Here is a 24,464-nt window from a genome sequence, read left to right as displayed (position 1 = left end):
AACCAGTGGTATCCAGAAGGATTTATTATTATCCCCCCATCTCTCTCTCCATCTCCATCTCTCTCTCTCTCCCCCACCTCCCTCTCTCCCCCACCTCTCTCTCTCCATCTCCACCTCCCTCTCCATCCCCCCATCTCTCTCTCCCTCTCTCCCACCTCCCTCTCCATCCCCCATCTCTCTCTCCATCTCCACCTTTCTCTCCATCTCTCTCTCCATCTCCACCTTTCTCTCCATACCCCATCTCTCTCTCCCCCACCTCCCTCCCCATCCCCCCATCTCTCTCTCCATCCCCCCACCTCTCTCTCAACCTCCATCTCTCTCTCCACCTCCACCTCCCTCTCCATCTCCATCTCTCTCTCCATCCCCCATCTCCCTCTCCACCTCCACCTCCCTCTCCACCTCCACCTCCCTCTCCATCCCCCATCTCTCTCCCCCACCTCCCTCTCCATCGCCCCCATCTCTCTCTCCACCTCCACCTCTCTCTCCATCCCCCCACCTCTCTCTCTCCCCGAGCACCCATAACTGTAACGCAGCCTGACTTTGGTGTCCCCAAGTGAACACATGTATTTTTAATGACTAATGTGCTTGTCTCAAAGAACGTGACACATTGAACCACTACGGGATCCTAAAGTACTTTTCTGATTCATTTTAGTTTTCCTTTGACCCATGAAACTGAGAATATTTAGAATAATTACAAAACTTTGCAGTGGCACGGAGGACCGCTGGTGAGAGGGAGGGAGGAGCTGGTGAGAGGAGGGTTGGTTGATGGGATGGAAGGCTGCTGTCCTGTGGGGCCTCTCTCCCTCGTAAGAGGTGTGAGTCATGGTTCTCACCGCTATCAGCCACCCGGCAGTGTGGTGTGCTGGGAGACGCTTCAGCAGGCAGCACAGTGGGAAAGCTCCTGGCACAACTTCACAATCATCTCTGTGTCAACGCTCACTGTTCAGAACGGCAGGAACCTCCATCACACACCGGGACCAGCACAGAGACTCTGAAAATGACGCTTCAAAATATACATTAACATTGATTCTTTGTTGTTCTAGCTTGGTGAAAGTGTTGGAGGAGAGGAACATCAGTGCTGAAGAGTTCCGTGCTGCGTGACTCCCCCAGGCTCCCTGATTGCTGCTGATCTGTCGTTCGAGCATGCTGAGAGGACTGAGTGAATACTTGATGTATGTAAACTGGAAGCATCCATGTGAATGACTGGTTACTGATTTGTAGGTGCCGGTACGCATAATGTATGTGTGTGAGTGAGAGTGAGAGTGAGAGTGAGAGTGAGAGAGAGAGAAAGAGAAAGAGAAAGAGAAAGAGAAAGAGAAAGAGAAAGAGAAAGAGAAAGAGAAAGAGAAAGAGAAAGAGAAAGAGAGAAGAGAGAGAGGGAGAGGGAGAGGGAGATAGTTTGTTTGTGCATCTACATGGTTTTCAGGGTTATGCCCCAGGGTTATGCCCTTCCTAATGGATTAAAAACATCACCTCATCACCATCTCCGCCGGTCCATCCTTCTCCTGTTTTGATCTCCAGGCTGGTCGATTCACCGTCAGGTCCTGGGTCCTGGGTCCTGGGGTCCTGGGTCCTGGGGTCCTGGGGTCCTGGGGTCCTGGGTCCTGGGGTCCTGGGTCCTGGGGTCCTGGGTCCTGGGGTCCTGGGGTCCTGGGTCCTGGGTCCTGGGGTCCTGGGGTCCTGGGGTCCTGGGGTCCTGGGTCCTGGGGTCCTGGGTCCTGGGGTCCTGGGGTCCTGGGGTCCTGGGGTCCTGGGGTCCTGGGTCCTGGGGTCCTGGGGTCCTGGGGTCCTGGGTCCTGGGGTCCTGGGGTCCTGGGTCCTGGGGTCCTGGGTCCTGGGGTCCTGGGTCCTGGGGTCCTGGGGTCCTGGGGTCCTGGGGTCCTGGGGTCCTGGGTCCTGGGTCCTGGGTCCTGGGTCCTGGGGTCCTGGGGTCCTGGGGTCCTGGGTCCTGGGGTCCTGGGGTCCTGGGGTCCTGGGTCCTGGGTCCTGGGGTCCTGGGGTCCTGGGGTCCTGGGGTCCTGGGTCCTGGGGTCCTGGGTCCTGGGGTCCTGGGTCCTGGGGTCCTGGGTCCTGGGGTCCTGGGTCCTGGGTCCTGGGGTCCTGGGTCCTGGGTCCTGGGGTCCTGGGGTCCTGGGGTCCTGGGTCCTGGGTCCTGGGGTCCTGGGTCCTGGGGTCCTGGGGTCCTGGGGTCCTGGGGTCCTGGGGTCCTGGGTCCTGGGGTCCTGGGTCCTGGGTCCTGGGGTCCTGGGTCCTGGGTCCTGGGTCCTGGGGTCCTGGGTCCTGGGTCCTGGGTCCTGGGGTCCTGGGTCCTGGGTCCTGGGTCCTGGGTCCTGGGGTCCTGGGGTCCTGGGGTCCTGGGGTCCTGGGTCCTGGGTCCTGGGGTCCTGGGTCCTGGGGTCCTGGGTCCTGGGTCCTGGGTCCTGGGTCCTGGGGTCCTGGGGTCCTGGGGTCCTGGGGTCCTGGGTCCTGGGGTCCTGGGTCCTGGGTCCTGGGTCCTGGGGTCCTGGGTCCTGGGGTCCTGGGTCCTGGGTCCTGGGTCCTGGGTCCTGGGTCCTGGGTCCTGGGTCCTGGGGTCCTGGGTCCTGGGTCCTGGGTCCTGGGGTCCTGGGTCCTGGGTCCTGGGTCCTGGGGTCCTGGGGTCCTGGGGTCCTGGGTCCTGGGGTCCTGGGTCCTGGGTCCTGGGTCCTGGGTCCTGGGGTCCTGGGGTCCTGGGGTCCTGGGTCCTGGGTCCTGGGTCCTGGGGTCCTGGGTCCTGGGGTCCTGGGGTCCTGGGTCCTGGGGTCCTGGGTCCTGGGTCCTGGGTCCTGGGTCCTGGGTCCTGGGGTCCTGGGTCCTGGTTTCTGGTACCAGCTCCCCATGTCAGGAGAGTCTGGAATATCTCATTTACTTCATCTAAATGTGAGATCTCTCTTGGAAGTAAAAAAAATAAAAGTGTCTGCATGAAATCTGAAATGCATAAATGAGATGAATAGATTAGAAAGTGTCCGGTGCCCACACATTGCCCAGCCAACAGAGCCCTCAGTGATCCCCCTCAGGTGAAAGCTATAATTGAGCCAAATTAGGATAATCAAAATTTATGAGTCTTGTCATTTGTTTCAAATTGTTCTACAAGCGATGTGATGGAGAGACACTGTAGTGATGGTTGGGCAGGGAAAATTTTAAAAAGCTCAAGACGCTGATTTGCGAGCTGAACAATGGATTTTGGTGTTTCAAAACCCATTGACACTGTATGACTATGTTTAGCCTGTGTTCATTTCAGCTCTGCCTTCAACACCATAATCCCCGCCCTGCTACAGGACAAGCTCTCCCAGCTAAACGTGCCCGACTCCACCTGCAGGTGGGTCACAGACCTCCTGTCTGACAGGAAGCAGTGCGTCAAGCTGGGAACACAAGTCTCTGACTCCTGGTCCATCAGCACCGGATCTCCTCAGAGCTGCGTCCTTTCTCCTCTGCTCTCCTCCCTGTACACCAACAGCTGCACCTCCAGTCATCCGTCTGTCAAACTCTTGAAGTTTGCGGATGACACCACCCTCATTGGGTCATCTCTGACGTGGACGAGTCTGACTACAGGTGGGAAGCTGACAACCTGGTGACCTGGTGCAGCCAGAACAACTTAGAGCTCAATGCTCTTAAGACAGTGGAGATGGTTGTGGACTTCAGGAAGAACACAGCCCCACTCACCCCCATCACCCTGTGTGACTCCCCAGCAATCTGCCTTCCCTCGAGGACCTGCACACCTCGAGGACCCTAAGGTGAGCGAGGAAGATTGTGGCCGACCCCTCCCATCCTGGACACTCCCTGTCTCAGTTACTCCCCTCCGGCAGAAGGCTGCGGTCCATCAGGACCAAAACCTCACGCCACAAGAACAGTTTTTTCCCATCCGCTGTTGGCCACTTTAACAAGGCCAAGGACTCTCACTGACTTTAAATCACAAGCTGCACAATGACACCACATGATGGAGGATCCAGGTGGACAGATTTGGATTCAATTTACCTCAAGCTGTGCTCCAAGGTTTGGATGTGAATCTTGCTTAGTGCAATACACATCGCAGCATACAGTACATCCACAAATATCTGTAAATGCAGGCACATATGTGAAAATAAGAAAGCAAAAAGATGGTCTAACGAGAATGGCTTCAGCCATGCTGTGTCCTGGAACATCAGTTCAGGTCATTGATTTTATTAATGTTGGAGAACATGTTTTGTAGAAGGACAAAATGAATCTGGTTTTCCTCCAGATTCTTAAAGTTGATCTTGAATTAAACCTTTATGTTAAATCGATTAGCTGTAAAATTAGAATTGGCTTGTGCAGTAGCTTTGCAAATCAGTTTTCTGCAACTTACACAAGACCGTGGATTTATCTAATGCATCTGTCAATATCCTGCGTATTATGAACACCCTAGGATAGTATATAGAACGTTGCCTTGAACAAAACTCTCCTCTCATGAGATCAGGAGCAGAAAGAGCCCTCCGGATATCCCTGTTTCACTCACAAAGACAAACAAATGTCAAAACATTTTAGATGAATAGTTTTGATCTTCCTGTCATGAAAAAAAGCCCCACTCAGCAGGGAAGCTTGGTTTCTGAAAGTCTTTTCACGTTCTGTGGAGTGAGGGTCCGTGTGTTTGTCCAGCCAGGGTCCAGTGGGCAGTTTCCTGCACTTGCCTCAGGCAGGTTTCACCCTGAAACAAGCTAAACAAATCACAACATGCAAGTCCATCACTCAGAGCTCACGTTTGTGTTGTACTTGTTGTGTTGGGCCACGCCCTGCTGGGCCACCCTGCTGGGCCACCCTGCTGGGCCACGCCCCTCCTCATCAGCATCATCAGAGCGTCAGAGCGTCAGCGCGGCAGAGCTCCTCCGCTGATGCTTCAGGAGGGGCTGTTGACTGTTTCTATTTGGGTTCTGTTTGTTTAACCCAATTACAGGAGCAGCATCCTGGCCCGTGGCAGAGCGGATGCTCTCTCTCTCTCTTTCTCTCTCTCTCTCTCTCTCTCTTCTCTCATTCCGAACAGTGGCAACAATGAGGACATGAGGCACCGCAGACATGCTGCTGTGGCCTGGAAAAGAGGAGGGGGGGTGAACATCTCTCCCTAACCCTAACCCTGGAGAGGAGGAGGGGGGGTGAACATCTCTCCCTAACCCTGGAGAGGAGGAGGGGGGGTGAACATCTCTCCCTAACCCTAACCCTGGAGAGGAGGAGGGGGGGTGAACATCTCTCCCTAACCCTAACCCTGGAGAGGAGGAGGGGGGGTGAACATCATCACAGAAGAGCTCCACCAGCACAGCTGCTCCTGACCTTGAGCGAACTTGCGGGTGGATCATATGTCAAACAGTCAGACGTAAACACAGAACACATACAACCAGAGACCTGAGACATCCCTTTGAAGGAGACCCCACGATCAGCTGCACAGATCAGAGAAGCATCCTCCCAAGCTGATGACTGGAGGCACCGTCGAGCCACCCGAGCCTCTGTTGTCTTAAATTCAAATTAATATCCAATTCAATTCTCAAAACTTTCTCCGACCGGAGAAGAAAGAAATGTAATTATGTGAAAAAGAAAAGAAGCCTGCAGGGCAGCATATCAAAGACACGATCAGTTTAACGTGTGGTGCTCTACAGGACTGGATCAGTCTAACTTGTGGAGCTCTACAGGACTGGATCAGTCTAACGTGTGGAGCTCTACAGGACTGGATCAGTCTAACATGTGGAGCTCTACAGGACTTCATCCAAGATGGTTTACTGCCCTGATGTCATCTCCTCTCTCCCCATCATCTCCAGTCCAGAGATGTTCACCTGATTGGACGGCGGCTGGCTGGACTGTCAGCTGACAGCTCCCAGACGTGGTTCAGACGCTCGTGTGACTGCAGCTCATCACTCAATCAAACAGAATCATCTTCCCTCTTCTGTAAGCCGAGGAGTTTATTAAATTAATCTCTCATGAGGCAGGGAGGGGGTGTCTGTGTTCATAATTGACATGCATTAATGGGAGTCACAGAGCCTGAGAGACAGCTTGTGTGTGTGTGTGTGTGTGTGTGGGCGTCACCTTCACTTCTCTTCCACAGCTCAACAACCAGATTCTACCTTGCAGCAAATAACCAACAGTGGAGGTTGCATATAGAATTCACTGCTTGATCAAATGTAAAATGTCTCCCTTGGCTCAGTGCTTGTGTGCCTGTGTTTGCACGTGTGTGTGTGTGTGTGTGGAGAGAGGTATATCCCGGTCCTCTCCCAGAACTGGATGGATGTGGCTCTGTCAGTGTCATGGTCACGATGCCCAGGGGAAATTACCAGGGTTCCAGGTGACAGGCATCGAGGCAGAGAGATCCTGCCTCTGAGGCAGCTGCCTCTCCTGATTCATCACCCACACAAGTCAGCCTTCTTTACTGTGGTACCTTTCAACAGGGATCAGTCCTAATACGGTATCGTTACTGTAGTACCTTTCAACAGGGATCAGTCCTAATACGGTATCGTTACTGTAGTACCTTTCAACAGGGATCAGTCCTAATACGGTATCGTTACTGTAGTACCTTTCAACAGGGATCAGTCCTAATACGGTATCGTTACTGTAGTACCTTTCAACAGGGATCAGTCCTAATACGGTATCGTTACTGTAGTACCTTTCAACAGGGATCAGTCCTAATACGGTATCGTTACTGTGGTACCTTTCAACAGGGATCAGTCCTAATACGGTATCGTTACTGTAGTACCTTTCAACAGGGATCAGTACTAATACGGTATCGTTACTGTGGTACCTTTCAACAGGGCTGGTAAGTCAGTAGTACCTGAGCTGTAACACAGAAGCATCTCCCTCTGTGTCCACCTCCTGAACTCTCATGATGCAGACCCAGGCTGCCAGATGCTGAACTCTCATGATGCAGACCCAGGCTGCCAGATGCTGAACTCTCATGATGCAGACCCAGGCTGCCAGATGCTGAACTCTCATGATGCAGACCCAGGCTGCCAGATGCTGAACTCTCATGATGCAGACCCAGGCTGCCAGATGCTGAACTCTCATGATGCAGACCCAGGCTGCCAGATGCTGAACTCTCATGATGCAGACCCAGGCTGCCAGATGCTGAACTCTCATGATGCAGACCCAGGCTGCCAGATGCTGAACTCTCATGATGCAGACCCAGGCTGCCAGATGCTGAACTCTCATGATGCAGACCCAGGCTGCCAGATGCTGAACTCTCATGATGCAGACCCAGGCTGCCAGATGCTGAACTCTCATGATGCAGACCCAGGCTGCCAGATGCTGAACTCTCATGATGCAGACCCAGGCTGCCAGATGCTGAACTCTCATGATGCAGACCCAGGCTGCCAGATGCTGAACTCTCATGATGCAGACCCAGGCTGCCAGATGCTGAACTCTCATGATGCAGACCCAGGCTGCCAGATGCTGAACTCAGTCTGATTCATGGAGAAGTGCATTGGTTTCTGGACAGCACGGGACATTGTCTTGACAAGAAGAGAATTTCCTTTCACCGGAAAGTGTCTATGTGCCAGCAGGCCCCTTGTGAAAGCAACATACAGACACACAGCCAACTGCACCGTAACTCTGTGCATGTGAACACAAGGCAGTCTTTCTTCCTGCTAATTGTGCTGTCATGTATTTCATCCATAATCAATAGGACAGACCAGAGCATACTTAGTAACCCATTTGGTACTGTGTCGTTAACAGCTCCCAGGCACCACCCACAGCTGAGAGACTGAAATCCCAAATTACTCAACACGAGCAAACAAAAAACGCTCCAGAGTAAGCAGATAGCAGGCAGCAGGCCTGCTCTGGTAATCTGGCACACCGGGCTAATGCCTGGTGGGGCCACAGACTTGGGGCCGATATGATATAATATTTAATATATATATATATATTTTTTTTATAACCCTAAAATTGGCCAACGACTGGCCCATAAAGCAGGGTCAGCGGCCCATTGTCTTATTGTCCATACTGACACTGGGCTGGCCCAATCACATCTCTTAACAGGCTCCACCCCTCAGTCTGACCGATTGTGGTGGGCCGGTCTGAGCAAAAATGCAAGGGCCATTTCTTTTTTGTACCATGCTGAGGGCAGCAATATCAGGTAATAATTGCAGCAACAGTCCAATACTCAGATACAAATCAGTCACAAACATTAAACAATCATTAATGTCTTTTAAATGAACACAATGACTATTTTGTAGATACTTAGAGACACAGTGAGATCATCGTAGAGACACAGTGAGATCTTAGAGACACAGTGAGATTGCAGACAAGCATTGCAGACAAACACAACAGCAAGTGAGAGCAGTTTGATAAGGTTGGGGACCTGCATGTAGCCTCCAGAGACCCACCCCGGAGTTTGAGCTCTCACACCCCCTTGTGGTGGCAGGTGGAAGCGCGTCCTGCAGGCTGCCAAGTCCAGGGAGGGATTCTCATCATGTTTGGACGGCTTCCCAACAGACTCTTTCTCCTCTCAGCGAGCCATCAAACTATATCAAAATCTGCACGAGAAAGGAGGTGGAGGGAGGAGTGAAGGAGGTGGAGGGAGGAGTGAAGGAGAAATGATAAAAGCTGTCCCTGGGAGCAGCCGGGCAGGACAGGTGTGAGGAGAAGGACATGCAGCATGTATTAAGTGTTGTGCCAAAATGCATTTGGGCTCAATGTGCACCAAACCATATGTTGCGCATCACTGAAGAAATATCTCCTACACTCTTTAGTCTTATGACTTTCTTCCTGTACCTTCATCTTCCTGGCCTGATCTCTCTCTCTCTCCCCCCTCTGTGTCACTGTAACTGCAGATCAATTCATCTGATTGTTTAACTTTGTGAGGTCATTTGTGTATGTCAACATGTGAACAGGTTGGTGAGCTTTGTCCACAGTACAGACCAGCCACTCGCTGAGGAGGGTTCTGTCAGGGCTGCTGAGATTGCCCCTCCAGCTGCCTCCTGACCTCCTGACCTCCAGGGGCCCAGGGGTTGAGCTGCTGTAGGGAGGCATTCTCAACACATCTGGTCAACACCTGCACCAAGGAGTCAAGAGACATTTTATTATTAATCAGTCATTAATTGTTATTCACGTTTGTGCTGATGTGATAATGGACAGGTCAAAGCACTCTTAAATTAAATACCAATCTACTTCAGTGGAAAAATATTCTCTTTTGTTGAATACAGCACTAACCAATGGGTGGCGCTAGAGGACCAAACACGTTTCTGTGGAGCTGTCTAGTGCTGAATCTGGAGGGAACTATCAACAAATGATCATTGGGCAAGACTAGACCAGACGGCAAGGCACAGTTGATTGGTTTAATTAATTATCATTGTAAAATTACAAAAAGAAATAGCAAAAACACAAACCGTATAATCACATTGGAGAGAGACGCTCTCTTAATTACAAAAGAAACACCTTTAAGATATTTTGCAAAGTGTACTTTTTTGTAGACACTGATACAAATGAAATTGAACTGATTGAATGAATTCATCATTTCCACAAAGGAGCTCTAAATAACAGTGTCTCTACCCATAAATACTATAAATAGCAACAGTAATGTAACCATAGTTACATACCCTAGAGGCACAGTTGAGGTAGTTCATGAACGGTTGACGTCAAACTGATCAGGGCTTTAGAGTTACGTACCACATATTATCCTGTACAACACCTTAAACAGCACAGTAACATTAACAAAGTGCTCAGTAGTATATTTTGGTCTCTCAACTTTAGAGTAATACTCATAAACTCCCTATTGGAGAGTGTTACAAATATATATATATATACCTTAAAACACCAAACAAACATTAGAAATAACAAGAACATCAGTACCAAGGTTTAATAACAGTTGTTTACAGGAATGAATGTCAGGGAAGTGTGTAACCCAACAACAATGATCACATGACTACCATGGTAACATGACTACCATGGTAACATGACTACCATGGTAATGATGGTCCATAAGGCAGCCTCAAAACGAGGACATCCCGAGTCTCTTCAGAGGAGTGGGGAAACCAGCTACCGTCTGCAGGACAAACACGTCTTCAAAGTCTTCTTTGAATCCAGCCAAGAAGCCCCAGACTGCTTTGACAATATGTCATACGAATGGTTGTACTGTAAGTCATGGACTCATTTCAGTACATGGATTCTTCAACAAGCCCATCTGGAAAGAGAAGGGAATTACATGAATGATTAATACCCTAATGTATTAATTATTGTATTAATTTAAAATCATCATGATCACTAAAAGACCATCCAAAGTGTTGATGTTCAGGTGTGGTTACCTTGGTTACCTTGCTGGAGGCTGGTGTGCAGGTAATGGTTGAGTTGATGCAACTCAGAGTGTTGATGGTGGCATGGTGCAGGCAGGGCGAGGGTGTCCAGGGGGCTGAAGGCTGGGCTGAACTGATCCAGACTTTCCACCAGGGAGGAAAGAGACAGGCCAGGAGTCTGCTGCAGCGAGCCCACATCCAGGGGTCTGCTCTGGGATACCTCCAGCCCACAGCGTGGCCCCGCCTGGTGGCTGAAGCAGGGAGGCATGACCTCCTTCTCTGGAACCATGTCCAGATCGTTCAGGATGCTGTCGAATACGCCTTCGTCCAGGACCAGTTGAGGTTTGAGAGGTGGAAGGACAGGGGGAGGGTGTTGTACCCAGTCACACGCTGAGGGCAGGGTAGGGGCTGAGGGGGGCTGGCTGGGAGGCCCAACTGGGCTCAGGGTGTGGTACCTGTCGAAGCTGCTGGCCAGAGAGGAGATCTGCTGGGCCAGGATGCTGATCTCCTCCTGCTCTCTCTCGCTGTACTGGCAGGAAGAGGTGGAGGTGGGTGAGAGGTCGTGGGTCAAAGCCTGGGGAACGTGCTGAGCTGGGAAGGAGCTGGCGCCCCCTGGTGGCTGCACAGGGAGGGGGGGGTCTTCTGGGTGGAGGGCACAGTCTGCACAGTTCTCACTGTCAGACACAGACAGGCAGTCAGGCACCAGGTGAGCGTCAGCAGTGCAGTCTGGGTAATCACAGCTGGGAGACGGGCAGGACTCTGGAGAGTGGGGTCCAGCCAGGGAGTAGACCCCCTGGTCGTAGGCCTGCTCCAGGCCCAGCGGGAGGGGTAGGTGGGCAGGGTGGGGGTCAGGGAGGGAGTAGACCCCCTGGTCGTAGGCCTGCTCCAGGCCCAGCGGGAGGGGTAGGTGGGCAGGGTGGGGGTCAGGGAGGGGGTGGTACGGAGGAGAGCTATCAGGAGAGGGCAGCAGCTGCTCAGTGTAGCTGTACACGTCCAACAGGAAGTCTGAGCTAGTGTCTTCCTGCTGCGGAGGGGAGCGGGAGGAGATGGGGCTGTAAGGAGGGGTGCAGAACAAGGCGTGCGTGTCGCTGGTGGAGGAGGGAGAGACACTGTCTGAGGAGGAACACGTCATGTAATAGACATCTGGGTCCCACGAACGCGCCGCTTTGGCCCTGGGCTGGAGGTCCTCACAGCTGGGACCCCTCTGCCTCTTGGAACCCCTCCCGGGGCAGTTCCCCTGGCCCAGAGACAGCTGGGGGGTGGAAGAGGGGCAGTAGGTGTCACTGTGGATTTTCTGCCTGAGATATGCCGCCTCAGTTTCACTGCAGAAGGAGAAAGAGGAATCTGCTCAGTACAGTGTCTCATTCTGTCTGAGAGGAAAGATACTCATTAGAACCAGCTAAAGATGCTGGACTAATCACAGTGTTCCTCACCTGACGGTGTAGTTTGTGCAGTTCATTCCCTGGCCTCCAGTGTCCCTGGTGGCACAGATGTAGAGCCAGTTCCAGCTGAGCTCTCTGCTCTGCAGTCTCAGTACCATCTCCACCTGAGATCCCTCCTCTGCCTGCACTGAAGAATCATCAACACAAGGGGTTAGGTTGAGGGTACAGGTTGGTGTAGGTGCAGTTCTATGGGCGCATGGAAATCATTCTATGACACTGCTAAAAGGGATATACAAGTTAATTCGATTTTATTCAATTTGATAAGTCTGAGATTACTGCACACGACTTCTTAAATATTTTGGGATATTTTATACTTACTTAGATTCTTGTGGGAGCTGGCCCCCAAGGAGAGGTCGTCTGGGTGGAGGAGGCTGTACCAGGACCGACCAATCATCTCCTCTGCAGAGCAGCCCAAGTGGAACAGCACACTGTGGACCCAGCAAAAGGAAGACATGACACAGGGAACCAGCGGCCCGCCCCCTGTCCACACCAACCAATCACAACAGAGATGGAAGGCAGTGTGATAGAGACGTGGTCTGTACCTGTCAGACAGCTGAATGAAGGTCATGTCTGGTCTGTGGCTGCTGGTAAAGCAGTTCTGGGAGCGAGAGGCAGCACTGCTCCCCTGTCGGTCAGCTGTGGGGGTGCAGAGGGCCGTGAACACACGCTGGTCTGGACAGCCCGGCTGGGAAGAGGGGGGCAGGGCGTGGTAGCGCCCCCTCACCAGCAGGGAACAGCTGCCGTGCTGCAGCCTGAAGGACTTGGAGGTGTGCATGCGGCACATGAAGCTTCTCTCTGGAGAAGGAGAGCACACGACAGGTCACACGACAGGTCACACGACAGGTCACACGACAGGTCACACGACAGGTCACACGACAGGTCACATGACAGGTCACACGACAGGTCACACGACAGGTCACACAAAGCAGCTGCCACCTCAGGCTCCTCATGCTGAATATACATGTGACTTAGTTCTAAATGGAGTTGGTGTTTTACCTGTGGATGAGGTAGGGTCCATCTGCAGATGAGATTTCACAGCTTTGAGGTCAGAATGTTCCACCATGTCATAGAAAGAGTCTCCCTGGAGAACATCCACCTGAACAAGAAGATTCAACATCAGTTCCCACAATGCCCTGCTTTCCTTTTCCCCACAATGCCCTGCTTTCCTTTTCCCCACAATGCCCTGCTTTCCTTTCCCAGACAGGAGGGGCAGATACATACACACAGATACAAACACAACAACAGAGGTGGACTAGTCTACCCACCATGGAGTATCCCAGGTAATCAGACACATTCTCAGACACGTACAGCAGCCTGCTGTCTGCGCTGAGGACCAGGATGAAGCCAGGCAGAGCGTTCAGGAAGGCCTCGCAAGGCAGGCCACACTCACGTCCCTGTCCAGCTGACAGCCCTGGAACAGCAGACCAGCACTGGGTTACACACCTCACACCCCACACACCTCAGACACCTCACACACCACAGCAGACCAGCACTGGGTTACACACCTCACACACCCCACACCCCTCAGACACCTCACACACCTCACACACCACAGCAGACCAGCACTGGGTTACACACCTCACACACCCCACACCCCCCACACACCAGCATGACTCCTTCACACTTCCTCTACGCTATAGACAAGAGCTCAGCCCGTTTGTTTACCAACAAAGTGCAGTGAGTTGAGGTGAGGAGGTTAACAAAAGCTTGTATCTGTAAAGTCTGGAATTGGCTATGGATTCTGTAAAGGTTTCCTGGTGGTTGAGGCCTTACCCTGGAGCAGGAGGGTCTTCCTGAGGAAGGCGCAGATGAGGGACATGGAGTGGAGGTAGGACAGCCTGTCCACCTCCTCCTGGGGCAGAGGCAGCAGGGCTCGCATGCTGCGGATCTCCACGTTGATCTGGTCTCGCCTGGCTTTGGACGCCCCCTTTGTGGACCTGCAGGGGACCGTGACAGACATGTCAGGATGCGGCTCTCTCTCCTCTCTCTGATCCTCTGTCTCTAACGCTTAATGCAAGGATCTCTTAGTGTCACTGCTGGTCTGAAGGTATGAAACACATCACTAGGCTCCCGGGAGTCTGGTCTTCTGGGTCTGACCCTGGCCCTCGCTACAGACAGCCCTGGGGCCACCTCTTCCTGACAGCTTGGAGCTAGGATGGTTCCTATGGAAGGGGCTGTGGTAGGCTGTGAGAGGCAGGTGAGTGTTTCGGCGCTCATCTGGGATCTGAGGGTCTGGGCACTCACACAGACACGCTGCTTTTATAGGCAGGCTGCGAGCGTTGCCGTGGGCGTCAGCAGCGAGGAGGCGGGGCCAGGGAGCCTCTGTTGCCTTATAAAGAGGGTGTCCTCCATACAGGGAACCACGTCATACACACACACAAGGACCTCTTTCTATTCATCTCTCTCTCTCTCCATCCCTCTATCTATCTCCCTTCCTCTCTTATCCCTCTCTATCTCCCTCTCTTTATCTCCCTCTCTTTATCTCCCTCTCTTTATCACTCCCTTCCTCTTATCTCTCTCTCCCTCTCTCTATCTATCTCCCCCCTCACTTTCTCTCTCTCGCTGACTTTTATATAGAGAAGACATTCTGAGAAAGACAGACTGTGACTATTCAAATAATTTCTTCTATGTCAAGTGATTGCATCTTTCTAACATGTTTTGAAATATTGAAAAGCAATATATTCAGTCTAGTCAAATCATAGAAAGAGCTATCTAATAGATAAGGCAACATATGGAAGGGGTAAAGTAGAATACAAATATGAACATGTACTGTAGACAATGTTCAGACGGAGTTATAGAAACGTGCTTTACTGACCTGAATCTTTTGCAGCTTGTTTGGCGGGTCTCCATAGCGCGAGGATGCGACGAAGTGGGAGAACCACACTGGGCGCTCAAAGGACTCGTGCAGGATTCACAACAAATAGTCATTTTTGAAATTTAAACACCACCTGTAGTTTAAAGGAACAGGACTTAAATCAAAACAAGTTCAACTGCAATAACAAGTAGCTAAAACAATTAGGATTTTAGTAGTGATGCATACACTTTTTCAATTATCCTAGTGTTATATCGCTTAACCACAAAATTTTGTAAATATGAAACTAGTTTGCAACGACTGTTCACTAAGGATCGACTAGACTCAGCAAGATGCGCTCAGTTAAACGCCAAACAGTCCTTACCTCTACAGGCTGGCATCTAGATGCTTGTGTGTGAAGCCTTCGAGTCCCCTCCCTTTATAGTCTAACTCAGTATTAACCCGATAGCTTTGTTTAAACTCTGGCAGGGGAGGAGAAAAAAACGTGTAATGTTACTTGTTGTGACGCAAGGACAAGTGATGGGATATATTTAGTTACGCGGGCTCTAAAAATACCCCCGCCAGACTGGCCCTGAGCGCAGCAGTGGTTTGTAGGAAAGCGTAGCTCTGAATAGATTACAAACTAAGACAATCATTCTAAAATTAACGATATAGATTAAAATGTAATCACTGTATTTATACGGACCATTACATATTTTAGACAATAGTTTACGACGATATTTTTTTCGGAATACAAATAAAGAAAAACTGATATGCCAGGATATCAACTTACTTTTACTAACGGTCTTAATGTTTTAAAAAGTACATGAACATCGACGTACCCAATTTAAAGAATGAATCAAACTGTTTGGATTGGAAGAGATTCAGATCAACTCAAATGCACTTGTTTACACTGAAGGCAAAATACTGAGTTTACATTGAAGGCAAAAGACTGAGTTTATTTGCTGTCAAAGAGTCAATGAAGAACGTATCAGTATAAAGAAAGAAATGGTGTCTACCTTTAAACCTTCAGATCACTCTTTATAATGACGTTAAAAGCATGTAGAAGTAGTAAAGACTGAATTCACAAACACACACACACAAAAAACACCAAGAATCTTTGTCCCCCAGCCTCTTTGCTGTCTGGCTCTTGGCATCAGTCTCTGTACCTGTCCTCACTGAACCCCCAGGGGAGAGGGCACTGCTTGGGGTGAGGAGGGGGGCACTGCTTGGGGTGAGGAGGGGGGCCCTGGGGGGTGAGGAGGGGGGCCCTGGGGGGTGAGGAGGGGGGCAGGGCCACACTCACTGTCAAGTTTGTCTGCGAGAGTCTTGACAGAAGACTGTAGTTTGTCTGCGAGAGTCTTGACAGAAGACTGGCGTCGACGGTTAGCTTTGCACCGGTAACGTGTCTCTGGTGTCTGAGCTCCCTCGCTGAGAGGGGTCTGGAGAGGAGCTGAGAGGAGGCTCCTGGCCAGCGTCTGTAAGCCCTCCTCTGGGTGTGGACGTGTGGATCACACTGGTCACCCTGCCACCTGGGGAACTCCTGTCCGACTACAGCTACAATTCAATGGAACATACTTTGAAATCGAGCTACAAATGTTTTTTGGTATGCAATTGCCTCAGAAGCAGTTAATGAAGAATAATAGTAAAAAAAATATTTGTTATTTGAAGCATCACCAGTTTTTCCATCAATTATTCTATTTAGCAGGGTTTAAAGAGGGGGAGGTGGAACGAGAACTTGAGTGAGAAATGATCAGATGGAGGAGTGATTTGGAGACAGACCAAACACACGTCTGAATCTGGAGGACAAGCGAGGTTTCTCTGAGACCAGAGGGAAATTAGAGAGCAGAGTGTCCCCTGCATTAGTGCCTGGATGGGCCCCTGGGTCTGGGGCCACACAGGGGGTCAGCCCCTGCCTCAAACCCAGCCTCAACCCCCAGCCCCACCCACAGCCTTAACACCAGCCCCAGCACAACCCCACTTCCTGTGTGTCCTGTTTGCGGGCGGGCCTGACTGTCTCTGCTGGTCCTGGGTTGGCCTGTCGTCTGTGGCGGCACTTAGCACTGCAGATAACGCTGATCCAGCAGCCGGCTGGTGACAGACAGGAGCAGACTGGCAGGCCTCCAGTCACCCAGAGAGAGGCAGGGTGCTGGGCTGGAGGGGGGGGTGGGGGTCACCCAGAGAGAGGCAGGGTGCTGGGCTGGAGGGGGGGTGGGGGTCACCCAGAGAGAGGCAGGGTGCTGGGCTGGAGGGGGGGTGGGGGTCACCCAGAGAGAGGCAGGGTGCTGGGCTGGAGGGGGGTGGGGGTCACCCAGAGAGAGGCAGGGTGCTGGGCTGGAGGGGGGGTGGGGGTCACCCAGAGAGAGGCAGGGTGCTGGGCTGGAGGGGAGACAGCTAGGGGGGGTGGGGGTCACCCAGAGAGAGGCAGGGTGCTGGGCTGGAGGGGGGGTGGGGGTCACCCAGAGAGAGGCAGGGTGCTGGGCTGGAGGGGGGGTGGGGGTCACCCAGAGAGAGGCAGGGTGCTGGGCTGGAGGGGAGACAGCTAGGGGGGGTGGGGGTCACCCAGAGAGAGGCAGGGTGCTGGGCTGAAGGGGAGACAGCTAGGGGGGGTGGGCAGGGATGATGCACCATCCCAGTCCAGCAGTTAGTCTCTGGGCCATATTGAGTGGTCTGGGTGGGGCCAGACAGGCTGACTGTGAGAGAGGGGGGGGGGGGGTCTTACAACAGTCCAGCCGCTGGGCTCCAACAGTCTCTGAGTTCAGAGGATGTTCTTGATCAGGTTGTTCTTGGGATGAGGTAACGTAAACATCTGGATGAAAACTAGGATTTGAAGAACTCATTATTACCGTGTAGCAGGTTATTGATTATTGTAATCTGATTAGTTTAAAATCAGTCAGACAACAAGGATTGTGTTGTAATCAATCACAGTCTTTACGCTCCCTCATGTGCAGTCGTCTCAGAAGGATTCAGACTCCTCAGAGGCCCAGTGTGGGGTTTCAAGTCATAACAACCCTCAGCTCATTCACACAACTAACTTAGACTCAGAGAGGCCAAGTACCTTTCCCTTAGGGTAGAGATTACACACACACACACACACACACACACACACACACACACACACACACACACACACACACACACACACACACACACACACACACACACACACACACACACCCCCATTAGGATGAAGACACAGTCAGACCAGTCACCCCATACCATGTCCATCATCAGAAGTAACAAAAGCCACCACTTAACCTTGACCACAAGCCAGACCTCAGCAGCACAGAGGTCAACATGGACAAATGCATTGATTTACTCAAATCTAAGGGAAATAAAACAGTTGTGATTAGTTACGGGCAAAATGTATACTTAAAAAAATAATATATATCTTCATATTTTATTATACAAGTACGTATACCGCTTGTAGCATATAGCACAGGAAACCTAGATTTGCTTTGGCAGGGTTTGTGGGTGTACTTCACATTGTCTGAATGCACTCAAGAAATCACTTGATCTTTTAGTCATTCATTCCTGCTGACTTTATTCAACAATTTACTCCCAGAACACCATTCCCTTATCATTGGCCACACAGAGATGCCCAACCAATCCTCAAATTCACACAAAGTAGTCATCCACCCCTGGGAAAAAAAAGGTCCATACTTAAATCAAAACAAATGTTCCATGTCCATTTATTTTGGTGTTAAACTCGTAGGCAGACCCAGTGAGAGCTTTGGCCACTACAGGCTGGACATTGCAGGGTGGAGAGATGCCCCTGGGTGTCCCTCCCCTCTGGAGCACGGGAGCTCTCTGAGTCGCGTTGGCACTGCTGGTCTGTGAATACACCTTCTACAAACATCATTTCTGTAACCTCCTGTGCGTTAACAGTGGGTCTGATGGTCTAACCTCCTGCGCGTAAACAGTTTAATGAAACTGAGGCAAGAAGCAGCACAAGTATGTTCTTCCGTAAGGCCTGGACAGGAGAGGACACCAGTTAGTGTAGACCTTTAGGGTACGGTACTTCCTGTTTAGACAGGAAGAGCCTGCTGATGCAGGTCTCTCCTGAGTGGAGCTGATGTGGAGCAGCTGGGAGCACAGGAACTACACCACCACTGAAGAGGAGCAGCTGGGAGCACAGGAACTACACCACCACTGAAGAGGTCAGGCCAGACATGGAAAATGGCTTGATCTGTAAATGCAAAAACCAAAATCCCAAACCAACCAGATTTTAAAACCAATAGTTAAATAAAGAATTATGTACTTTCTCATATCTGCAGGAATACTTTGATCTTTTGGGGCTGTAACCAGAGACTGAAAAGTATTATCACTAAATTCAAACTTCAGAGTTCATTTTATTGAATAGTTTTTTGTTGTTGGTTCTTATGGATGTTCCTCAAATCAGCCCTAAATATAACCCTAACCCTGAATATAACCCTAACCCTTGAACATCGTTGTTGAAGGAGCGCAGCGCCGGTACATGCCAAACCCGTGTCTCATGAGCTGCGTGACATCACCAAGGTCCTCCTTCACAGCAGGCTGAACAGAGCGGGGCCTCAGGGTCCTCTGGTCCGGCCAGTATCGTCCAGGTGGAGCGAGGGCCACGGGTTACACAGGTAAACACCAACAACCCACCTCTCAACCCCTCATTCTGATTCAAATGTATATTTGGCACTGAAACAAAATCAACTAGCTGGAAAAATGAGCCAAATGGTGAGTGGCAAGCTGCCCAGCTAGTGGCACTGAGCAGCTGGAAGAATCCATGTTCTCAAACCCCAGAGAGACTGTTCTAATAATCATCAGGACTGTTTACCAGGGGAAATACAGTTTAACTAGCAAATGAATAGTGGAGCAACGTCAGATAAACCTGAGACTGGTGTCAGGAAAAGGTTGGATCTCTCTACAAGGCAACACTTTGGATCATTCAAAAGGACCTAGCTAGCCCCTTGTGATGGGCAGGTGATGCAGGTGAACAGGCAAGCTGCCAGAACACAGGTAACATACTGTTGTGACCTTGAGGTCACTGGTCCCTCTGTACTGAGCCAGGTGTGTTTAGAGTACAGAACACACAGCTTCTGGGGGGAGCAGCTTGGTACAGAGATGAGTCAGTGTCAGAGGGTGGTTAAACATGAGGCCCACGAGCACACATCTGGGAGAGACTGGCACAGAGGGACGACCAACAACCTTCCTCTCTGTTCTTCACCTTTTCCTCATTGTAGATTTAAAATCCATGATTATCATAGGCTGATTAGATTTCTTGAGAGGCTGGAGAGAGAGAGGCAAGAGAGAGCGAGAGAGAGTTGTTGTTCCGTTGTGGTCAGTCTCTAACTCTTCAGAGCAGTGAGAAAAACTAAATCTTCATTACAAAAAATAACAAACATTCTGTGTTGAATGATTATTTCTGCACGTAATACTGTCATGTTAAATAGTCCACTTGATTTTCATTGAGTTCTGTAAAATGGAACAACCAAAAGTCAGAGGAGCACCTTTCAGAAACATTAGAAACCCGAGACCCTAAGAGTCCCTCAGTGTTCTACAGAGCTCATGTAACAACCAGGACAGTTTAGCTGCTGTCGGGTCTTGGGATATAGCAAAACCCAAGACTCCTGATCCAAACTGTACAAAAGTCTGTCCAGATCCAGCTTGAGTAAAAAAGCTTGTGTTCCTGAAAGGCTGAGAGAAGGTTGTGGTTGGTCAGGAGCCAGGTGGGGTCAGCCGTGAGAGGAGAAGATGGGACGACTGATGTTGCTGTTGGTGGTCATGGCTGACAGCTCCCATCTGGAGGCAGGAGGAGAGAGAGGCATGAGTCAGGAGAGGCAGGAGGCAGGAGGAGAGAGAGGCATGAGTCAGGAGAGAGGCAGGAGGCAGGAGGAGAGAGAGGCAGGAGGAGAGAGAGGCAGGAGGAGAGAGAAGTGGGTCGAGGTGTAGATTGAGGATGATGCTGGGAGAGATGGAGCCAGACAAGCTGTCTCACCTCCTCAGGCAGAAGAGAGATGATAGTAGAAGAGAGACAGCACTGCTCTTGTTGTGTGAGCAGAACATCTTAAACATGACTCCATTCCACTACAGCGCTTCTTTAGAGTCTAAAAGACTCTGGCCAGTAAGGTGAGATAAGCACATGGTGGCAGCTCTCTCTCCTTGACTTCCTGTCTTCCTTGAACTGTATCCAATACAGCATCAAATGAGCAGTAATGTGTGTGTCTGTGAGGGAGGACCCATGCAGTCCTCTCACTCTGTGTGGAGGAGAGCTTCTGCTGGGACCTGAGGAGCAGGAATACAACAACCTGACCACAGGTCAGAGGTCAACACACAGATTGTTATCACTGGCTCCAGTTTCACACTCACTCCTCTCACCCGCTCTGGCTGTGCAGTGGTGTGTGTGTGTGTGTGTGTGTGTGTGTGTGTCTGTCTGTCTGTCTGTCTGTGTGTGTGTGTATGTGTGTGTGTGTGTGTGTGTGTGTCTGTGTGTCTGTCTGTCTGTCTGTCTGTCTGTCTGTCTGTCTGTCTGTCTGTCTGTCTGTCTGTCTGTCTGTCTGTCTGTGTGTGTGTGTATGTGTGTGTGTCTGTGTGTGTGTGTGTGTGTGTGTGTCTGTCTGTCTGTGTGTGTGTGTGTGAGAGAGAGAGAGAGATCAGAAGGGGGAGGCAACAGGACCCCTCCTGACCCCACCTAAAAACCTCTCAGGGTTAGAAACACAACTGCCAACACGAAGGAGGTGTGAGAGAGAGAGAGAGAGAGAGAGAGAGAGAGAGAGAGAGAGAGAGAGAGAGAGAGAGAGGGGGGGGGGGTGATGGTGGGAGCAGGGACTCCAGGAGTTCTTTAAGTATCAGGTTCCCTCATCTTTATCCTAACTTGAGAAATGCATCTGAAGGAAAAAGGGTTATCAGAAGGTGATGGAGCTGGGGTTATACAGGGAGGAGAGGAGGGGGGTGTGGTAGAGGTGAGGTGGGGGTGTGGGAGAGGGGAGGAGGGGGTGTGGTAGAGGGGAGGAGGGGGTGTGGTAGAGGAGGGGGTGTTGTACAGGAGAGGTGGGGGTGTGGGAGAGGTGAGGAGGGGGTGTGGTAGAGGTGAGGAGGGGGTGTGGTAGAGGGGAGGAGGGGGTGTTGTACAGGAGAGGTGGGGGTGTGGGAGAGGGGAGGAGGGGGTGTGGTAGAGGGGAGAAGGGGGTGTGGTAGAGGGGAGGAGGGGGTGTTGTACAGGAGAGGTGGGGGTGTGGTAGAGGGGAGGAGGGGGTGTGGTAGAGGGGAGGAGGGGGTGTGGTAGAGTGGAGGAGGGGGTGTGGTAGAGGGGAGAAGGGGGTGTGGTAGAGGGGAGGAGGGGGTGTGGTAGAGGTGAGGAGGGAGGTCTTACCTGATATCATGCGGCAGTCCAGACTGCTCCAGGCTGTACTGTATAACAGCTATCTTGCATAACGTCTTCAGATTAGGGGCTGCAAGGGCACACAGGAGGTGAACAGAGTCAAACCATGAGTCACAGAAGATGACTCACTCAACCCCACCCCCCCCTCCAAGACACAGTGTAGCTCCCTGTGCCATGCAGCCATATGGGCCAGGATAAGCAGGCTGGCACAGGGCTGGCATGTGTGTGCCCTGGCAGGGGGGAGGTCTGCTGCAGGGGGGAGGAGAGCACTGCCAGTACACACCTTCCTGGCACTCAGACTGACCCCCTGCCAACAGGAAGTATGTTCTCTAATGGCCATGTCCCGGGAAGGAGGAGGCCCAGGCGAGAGAGAGAGACCAGAGAGAGAGAGACCAGGGGAAAGAGATAGACCAGAGAGAGAGATGGACTAGAGAGAGAGGCCAGAGACAGAACACAGAGAGAACACAGAGAGAGACAGAGCCCAGGAGTGAGACCAGGGCTGCTGGATGAGGTGTTCCAAGGGGAGAAGGTGATGAGGAGACAGCAGGGTAGGACAGCAGGGTAGGACAAGGACAGCGTGTGTACTTACTGAAGTCTAGGATGTACAGGTCTGAGTGGTCCATCAGGTTGAACTCGTCCCCCATGCCCTGCTCTGGACAGGGGCTGGACACAGACACAGACACAGCAGTGAGACCAGACAGGAGGTTATGTAGCTGAATTGTACTGAAACTGAATAATGACAGAATCAATAAGCCAAGATAGATTCAGCCTATCAACGGAGACCACAAAGACATCAGTTGGTGTTGACAGGAAGTAGAGGCTTCAAACACAGGAAGTTCCCATTAACCTGCACCCCTACTTCCTGTCTCTTAGCCCACAGGGTGAGATGTTCAGACTGCAGGTCACCCTGGTATTCTGCTCTAGAGGCATTATGGTCTGGATCTGGATGAAGTCTAGAACAAGCGCCAGCAGCTGGAACCTAGTATCCCAGCATGTCTTCAGGACAGTGTAGACTGCTGCTCTGTTGGGGGCAGACATGTCCTCCGCAGCCCCCATACACGGCAGCCTCCATCAGCAACATAGTCATTCAAGAGCAAGTCCCTTGGCTGGCATGCAGACACACACACACACAGAGAGAGAGAGAGAGAGAGAGAGAGAGAGAGAGAGAGAGAGAGAGAGAGAGAGAGAGAGAGAGAGAGAGAGAGAGAGAGAGAGCGAGAGAGCGAGCGAGAGAGAGAGAGCGAGAGAGAGAGAGCGAGAGGGAGCGAGAGAGAGAGAGCGAGAGGGAGCGAGAGAGAGAGAGCGAGAGAGAGCGAGAGCGAGAGAGACAGGAAGTTGGGAGAAAGACAGGTAGAAAGCCAGCCATGCAGGCAGACAGGGAGTGGAGGATGGTCTCTCCCAGAGAGCAGAGCTTAGGAGCCGTTATCAGGCCCCAGCCTCATTAGAGCCCACAGGAAGTGAACAAAGCAATAGTCAGACAGCAGGCTGGCCCATGCAGATAGCACCCCCTCCCCTGCTCCCTTCTCCCCCTCTCTGCAGAGCCACACAGTAAGGTCACCACTGCACATCTGTTTCCTGTGAGGTGTGTGGAGCGGAACTAGCTACTACTAAGACACACACACGCATGGACGCACACACACACACACACACACACCCCTGGATGGCAGTGCCCCTAGCCCTACTCCCACCCTTCATAGCATCACCCTCTTTATCTTCCTGATTGTATTGTGACCACATAGGCTCCACCACTCCCCCCTCCCTGAGCTCCTGCTGTGCCAGTCCTCTGGGCTGAGCCCAACTCCACCTGGTTGTTCACCTGGTCTGACTGCTTCCAGTGGAGGAAGATACTGCAGCACCCTGAGACCAGGAGGACAGGTGGCCTTCCCTCCCTCCCCCTTCCCCCTGCCTCCCTCCCTTCTTTCCTGTTTCAACATCCCCCCTACTCCCTCTGTCCCTCCCTTCTCCCTCCCCCTATCTCTCTTACCCCCCCCCCCCCCGCCCCCGCCCGCCCAGGAGCCGAGAAGCCGTTACTGATCATCATGTGGCCTGATTAGTGAATCGCTGAGCCAGGTAGGAACCCTGAGAGGCTGGGACAGACCCAATCTGCTATGCATGGTGTGTGTGTGTGTGTGTGTGGAGGAGGGGAGGGTTAACAGAAGACATTCGATCATCATAATATAATACCAGCTTTCTGTCTGAAAAATGCCCCGTGTTTGGGTTAGGGTTAGGTGTACATGTCCCTTTTCCTTCTTTTGCTTCATCCATCACTTTCTCTCTCTCTCTCCTCCTCTTCATCCATCACTCTCTTTCTCTCCTGTCTCTCTCCTGGCTCCCCCTCTCCTCCGTCTCCCTCGCCCTGCGTGGCCAGGATGTTGTAAGGGTTTTACGTTGCTAATCTTGCCTAAACAAACAGGCTGGCAGGTTTAAAGCAGCCAGGAGAGGAGTGGAGCACGAGCGCGGGGTCCCAGGGGAGCAGCTGGGGAACTCATTACTCCTCCCCCCGGAGGTCACCCAGCCTGGCTTACAGTCTCCACCAGCCCCCTCCGTCCTGGGAGGGGCTACTCTGCCCTCCCTCGCGCCCGGCTGAGCAGCAGGTCTGAAGAGCTGGCTGTTACATTAAGCACACACACATATTTATT

The 24,464-nt window shown here is 51.8% G+C and overlaps 2 protein-coding genes across 7 annotated transcripts in view; both read right to left on the bottom strand.

The window, feature by feature from the left end:
• Positions 1 to 9,270: 9,270 nt before the first annotated feature.
• npas4l (neuronal PAS domain protein 4 like) lies at positions 9,271 to 17,862 on the bottom strand. 4 transcript variants are annotated; one of them, XM_084709396.1, is made up of 11 exons: positions 17,194 to 17,862; positions 15,778 to 16,028; positions 14,496 to 14,953; positions 13,454 to 13,617; positions 12,946 to 13,091; positions 12,677 to 12,776; positions 12,223 to 12,475; positions 11,999 to 12,108; positions 11,672 to 11,807; positions 10,251 to 11,560; positions 9,271 to 10,129 (listed from the first exon to the last, which is right to left on the bottom strand). In XM_084709396.1, the coding sequence occupies exons 3-11, from the start codon at positions 14,606 to 14,608 to the stop codon at positions 10,101 to 10,103; spliced, it is 2,361 nt and encodes a 786-aa protein (XP_084565522.1). In that variant the 5' UTR covers positions 14,609 to 14,953; positions 15,778 to 16,028; positions 17,194 to 17,862; the 3' UTR covers positions 9,271 to 10,100. The 4 variants fall into 4 exon arrangements, with proteins under 4 accessions (XP_084565522.1, XP_084565523.1, XP_084565521.1 ...); XM_084709397.1 differs by having other exon boundaries at positions 14,496 to 14,628; XM_084709395.1 differs by lacking the exons at positions 15,778 to 16,028; positions 17,194 to 17,862 and having other exon boundaries at positions 14,496 to 14,628; positions 14,857 to 15,248.
• Positions 17,863 to 17,989: 127 nt separating this feature from the next.
• klhdc3 (kelch domain containing 3) overlaps positions 17,990 to 24,464 on the bottom strand; it is a 31,893-nt gene continuing 25,418 nt past the window's right edge. For all 3 annotated transcript variants that reach the window (XM_084709399.1, XM_084709401.1, XM_084709400.1), the window contains exons 9-11: positions 22,415 to 22,488; positions 21,817 to 21,895; positions 17,990 to 20,246 (exon numbers count right to left, since the gene is read on the bottom strand). In XM_084709399.1, the coding sequence (XP_084565525.1) occupies positions 20,180 to 20,246; positions 21,817 to 21,895; positions 22,415 to 22,488 (220 nt within the window). In that variant the 3' untranslated portion in view covers positions 17,990 to 20,179. The remainder of the gene's footprint in view (positions 20,247 to 21,816; positions 21,896 to 22,414; positions 22,489 to 24,464) is intronic.

The sequence above is a fragment of the Hypomesus nipponensis genome, chromosome 11 (genome assembly GCF_054491055.1).
Source record: "Hypomesus nipponensis isolate SF chromosome 11, ASM5449105v1, whole genome shotgun sequence".
Classification (NCBI taxonomy): Eukaryota; Metazoa; Chordata; class Actinopteri; order Osmeriformes; family Osmeridae; genus Hypomesus; species Hypomesus nipponensis.
This window is presented reverse-complemented; position numbering and strand designations above follow the sequence as displayed.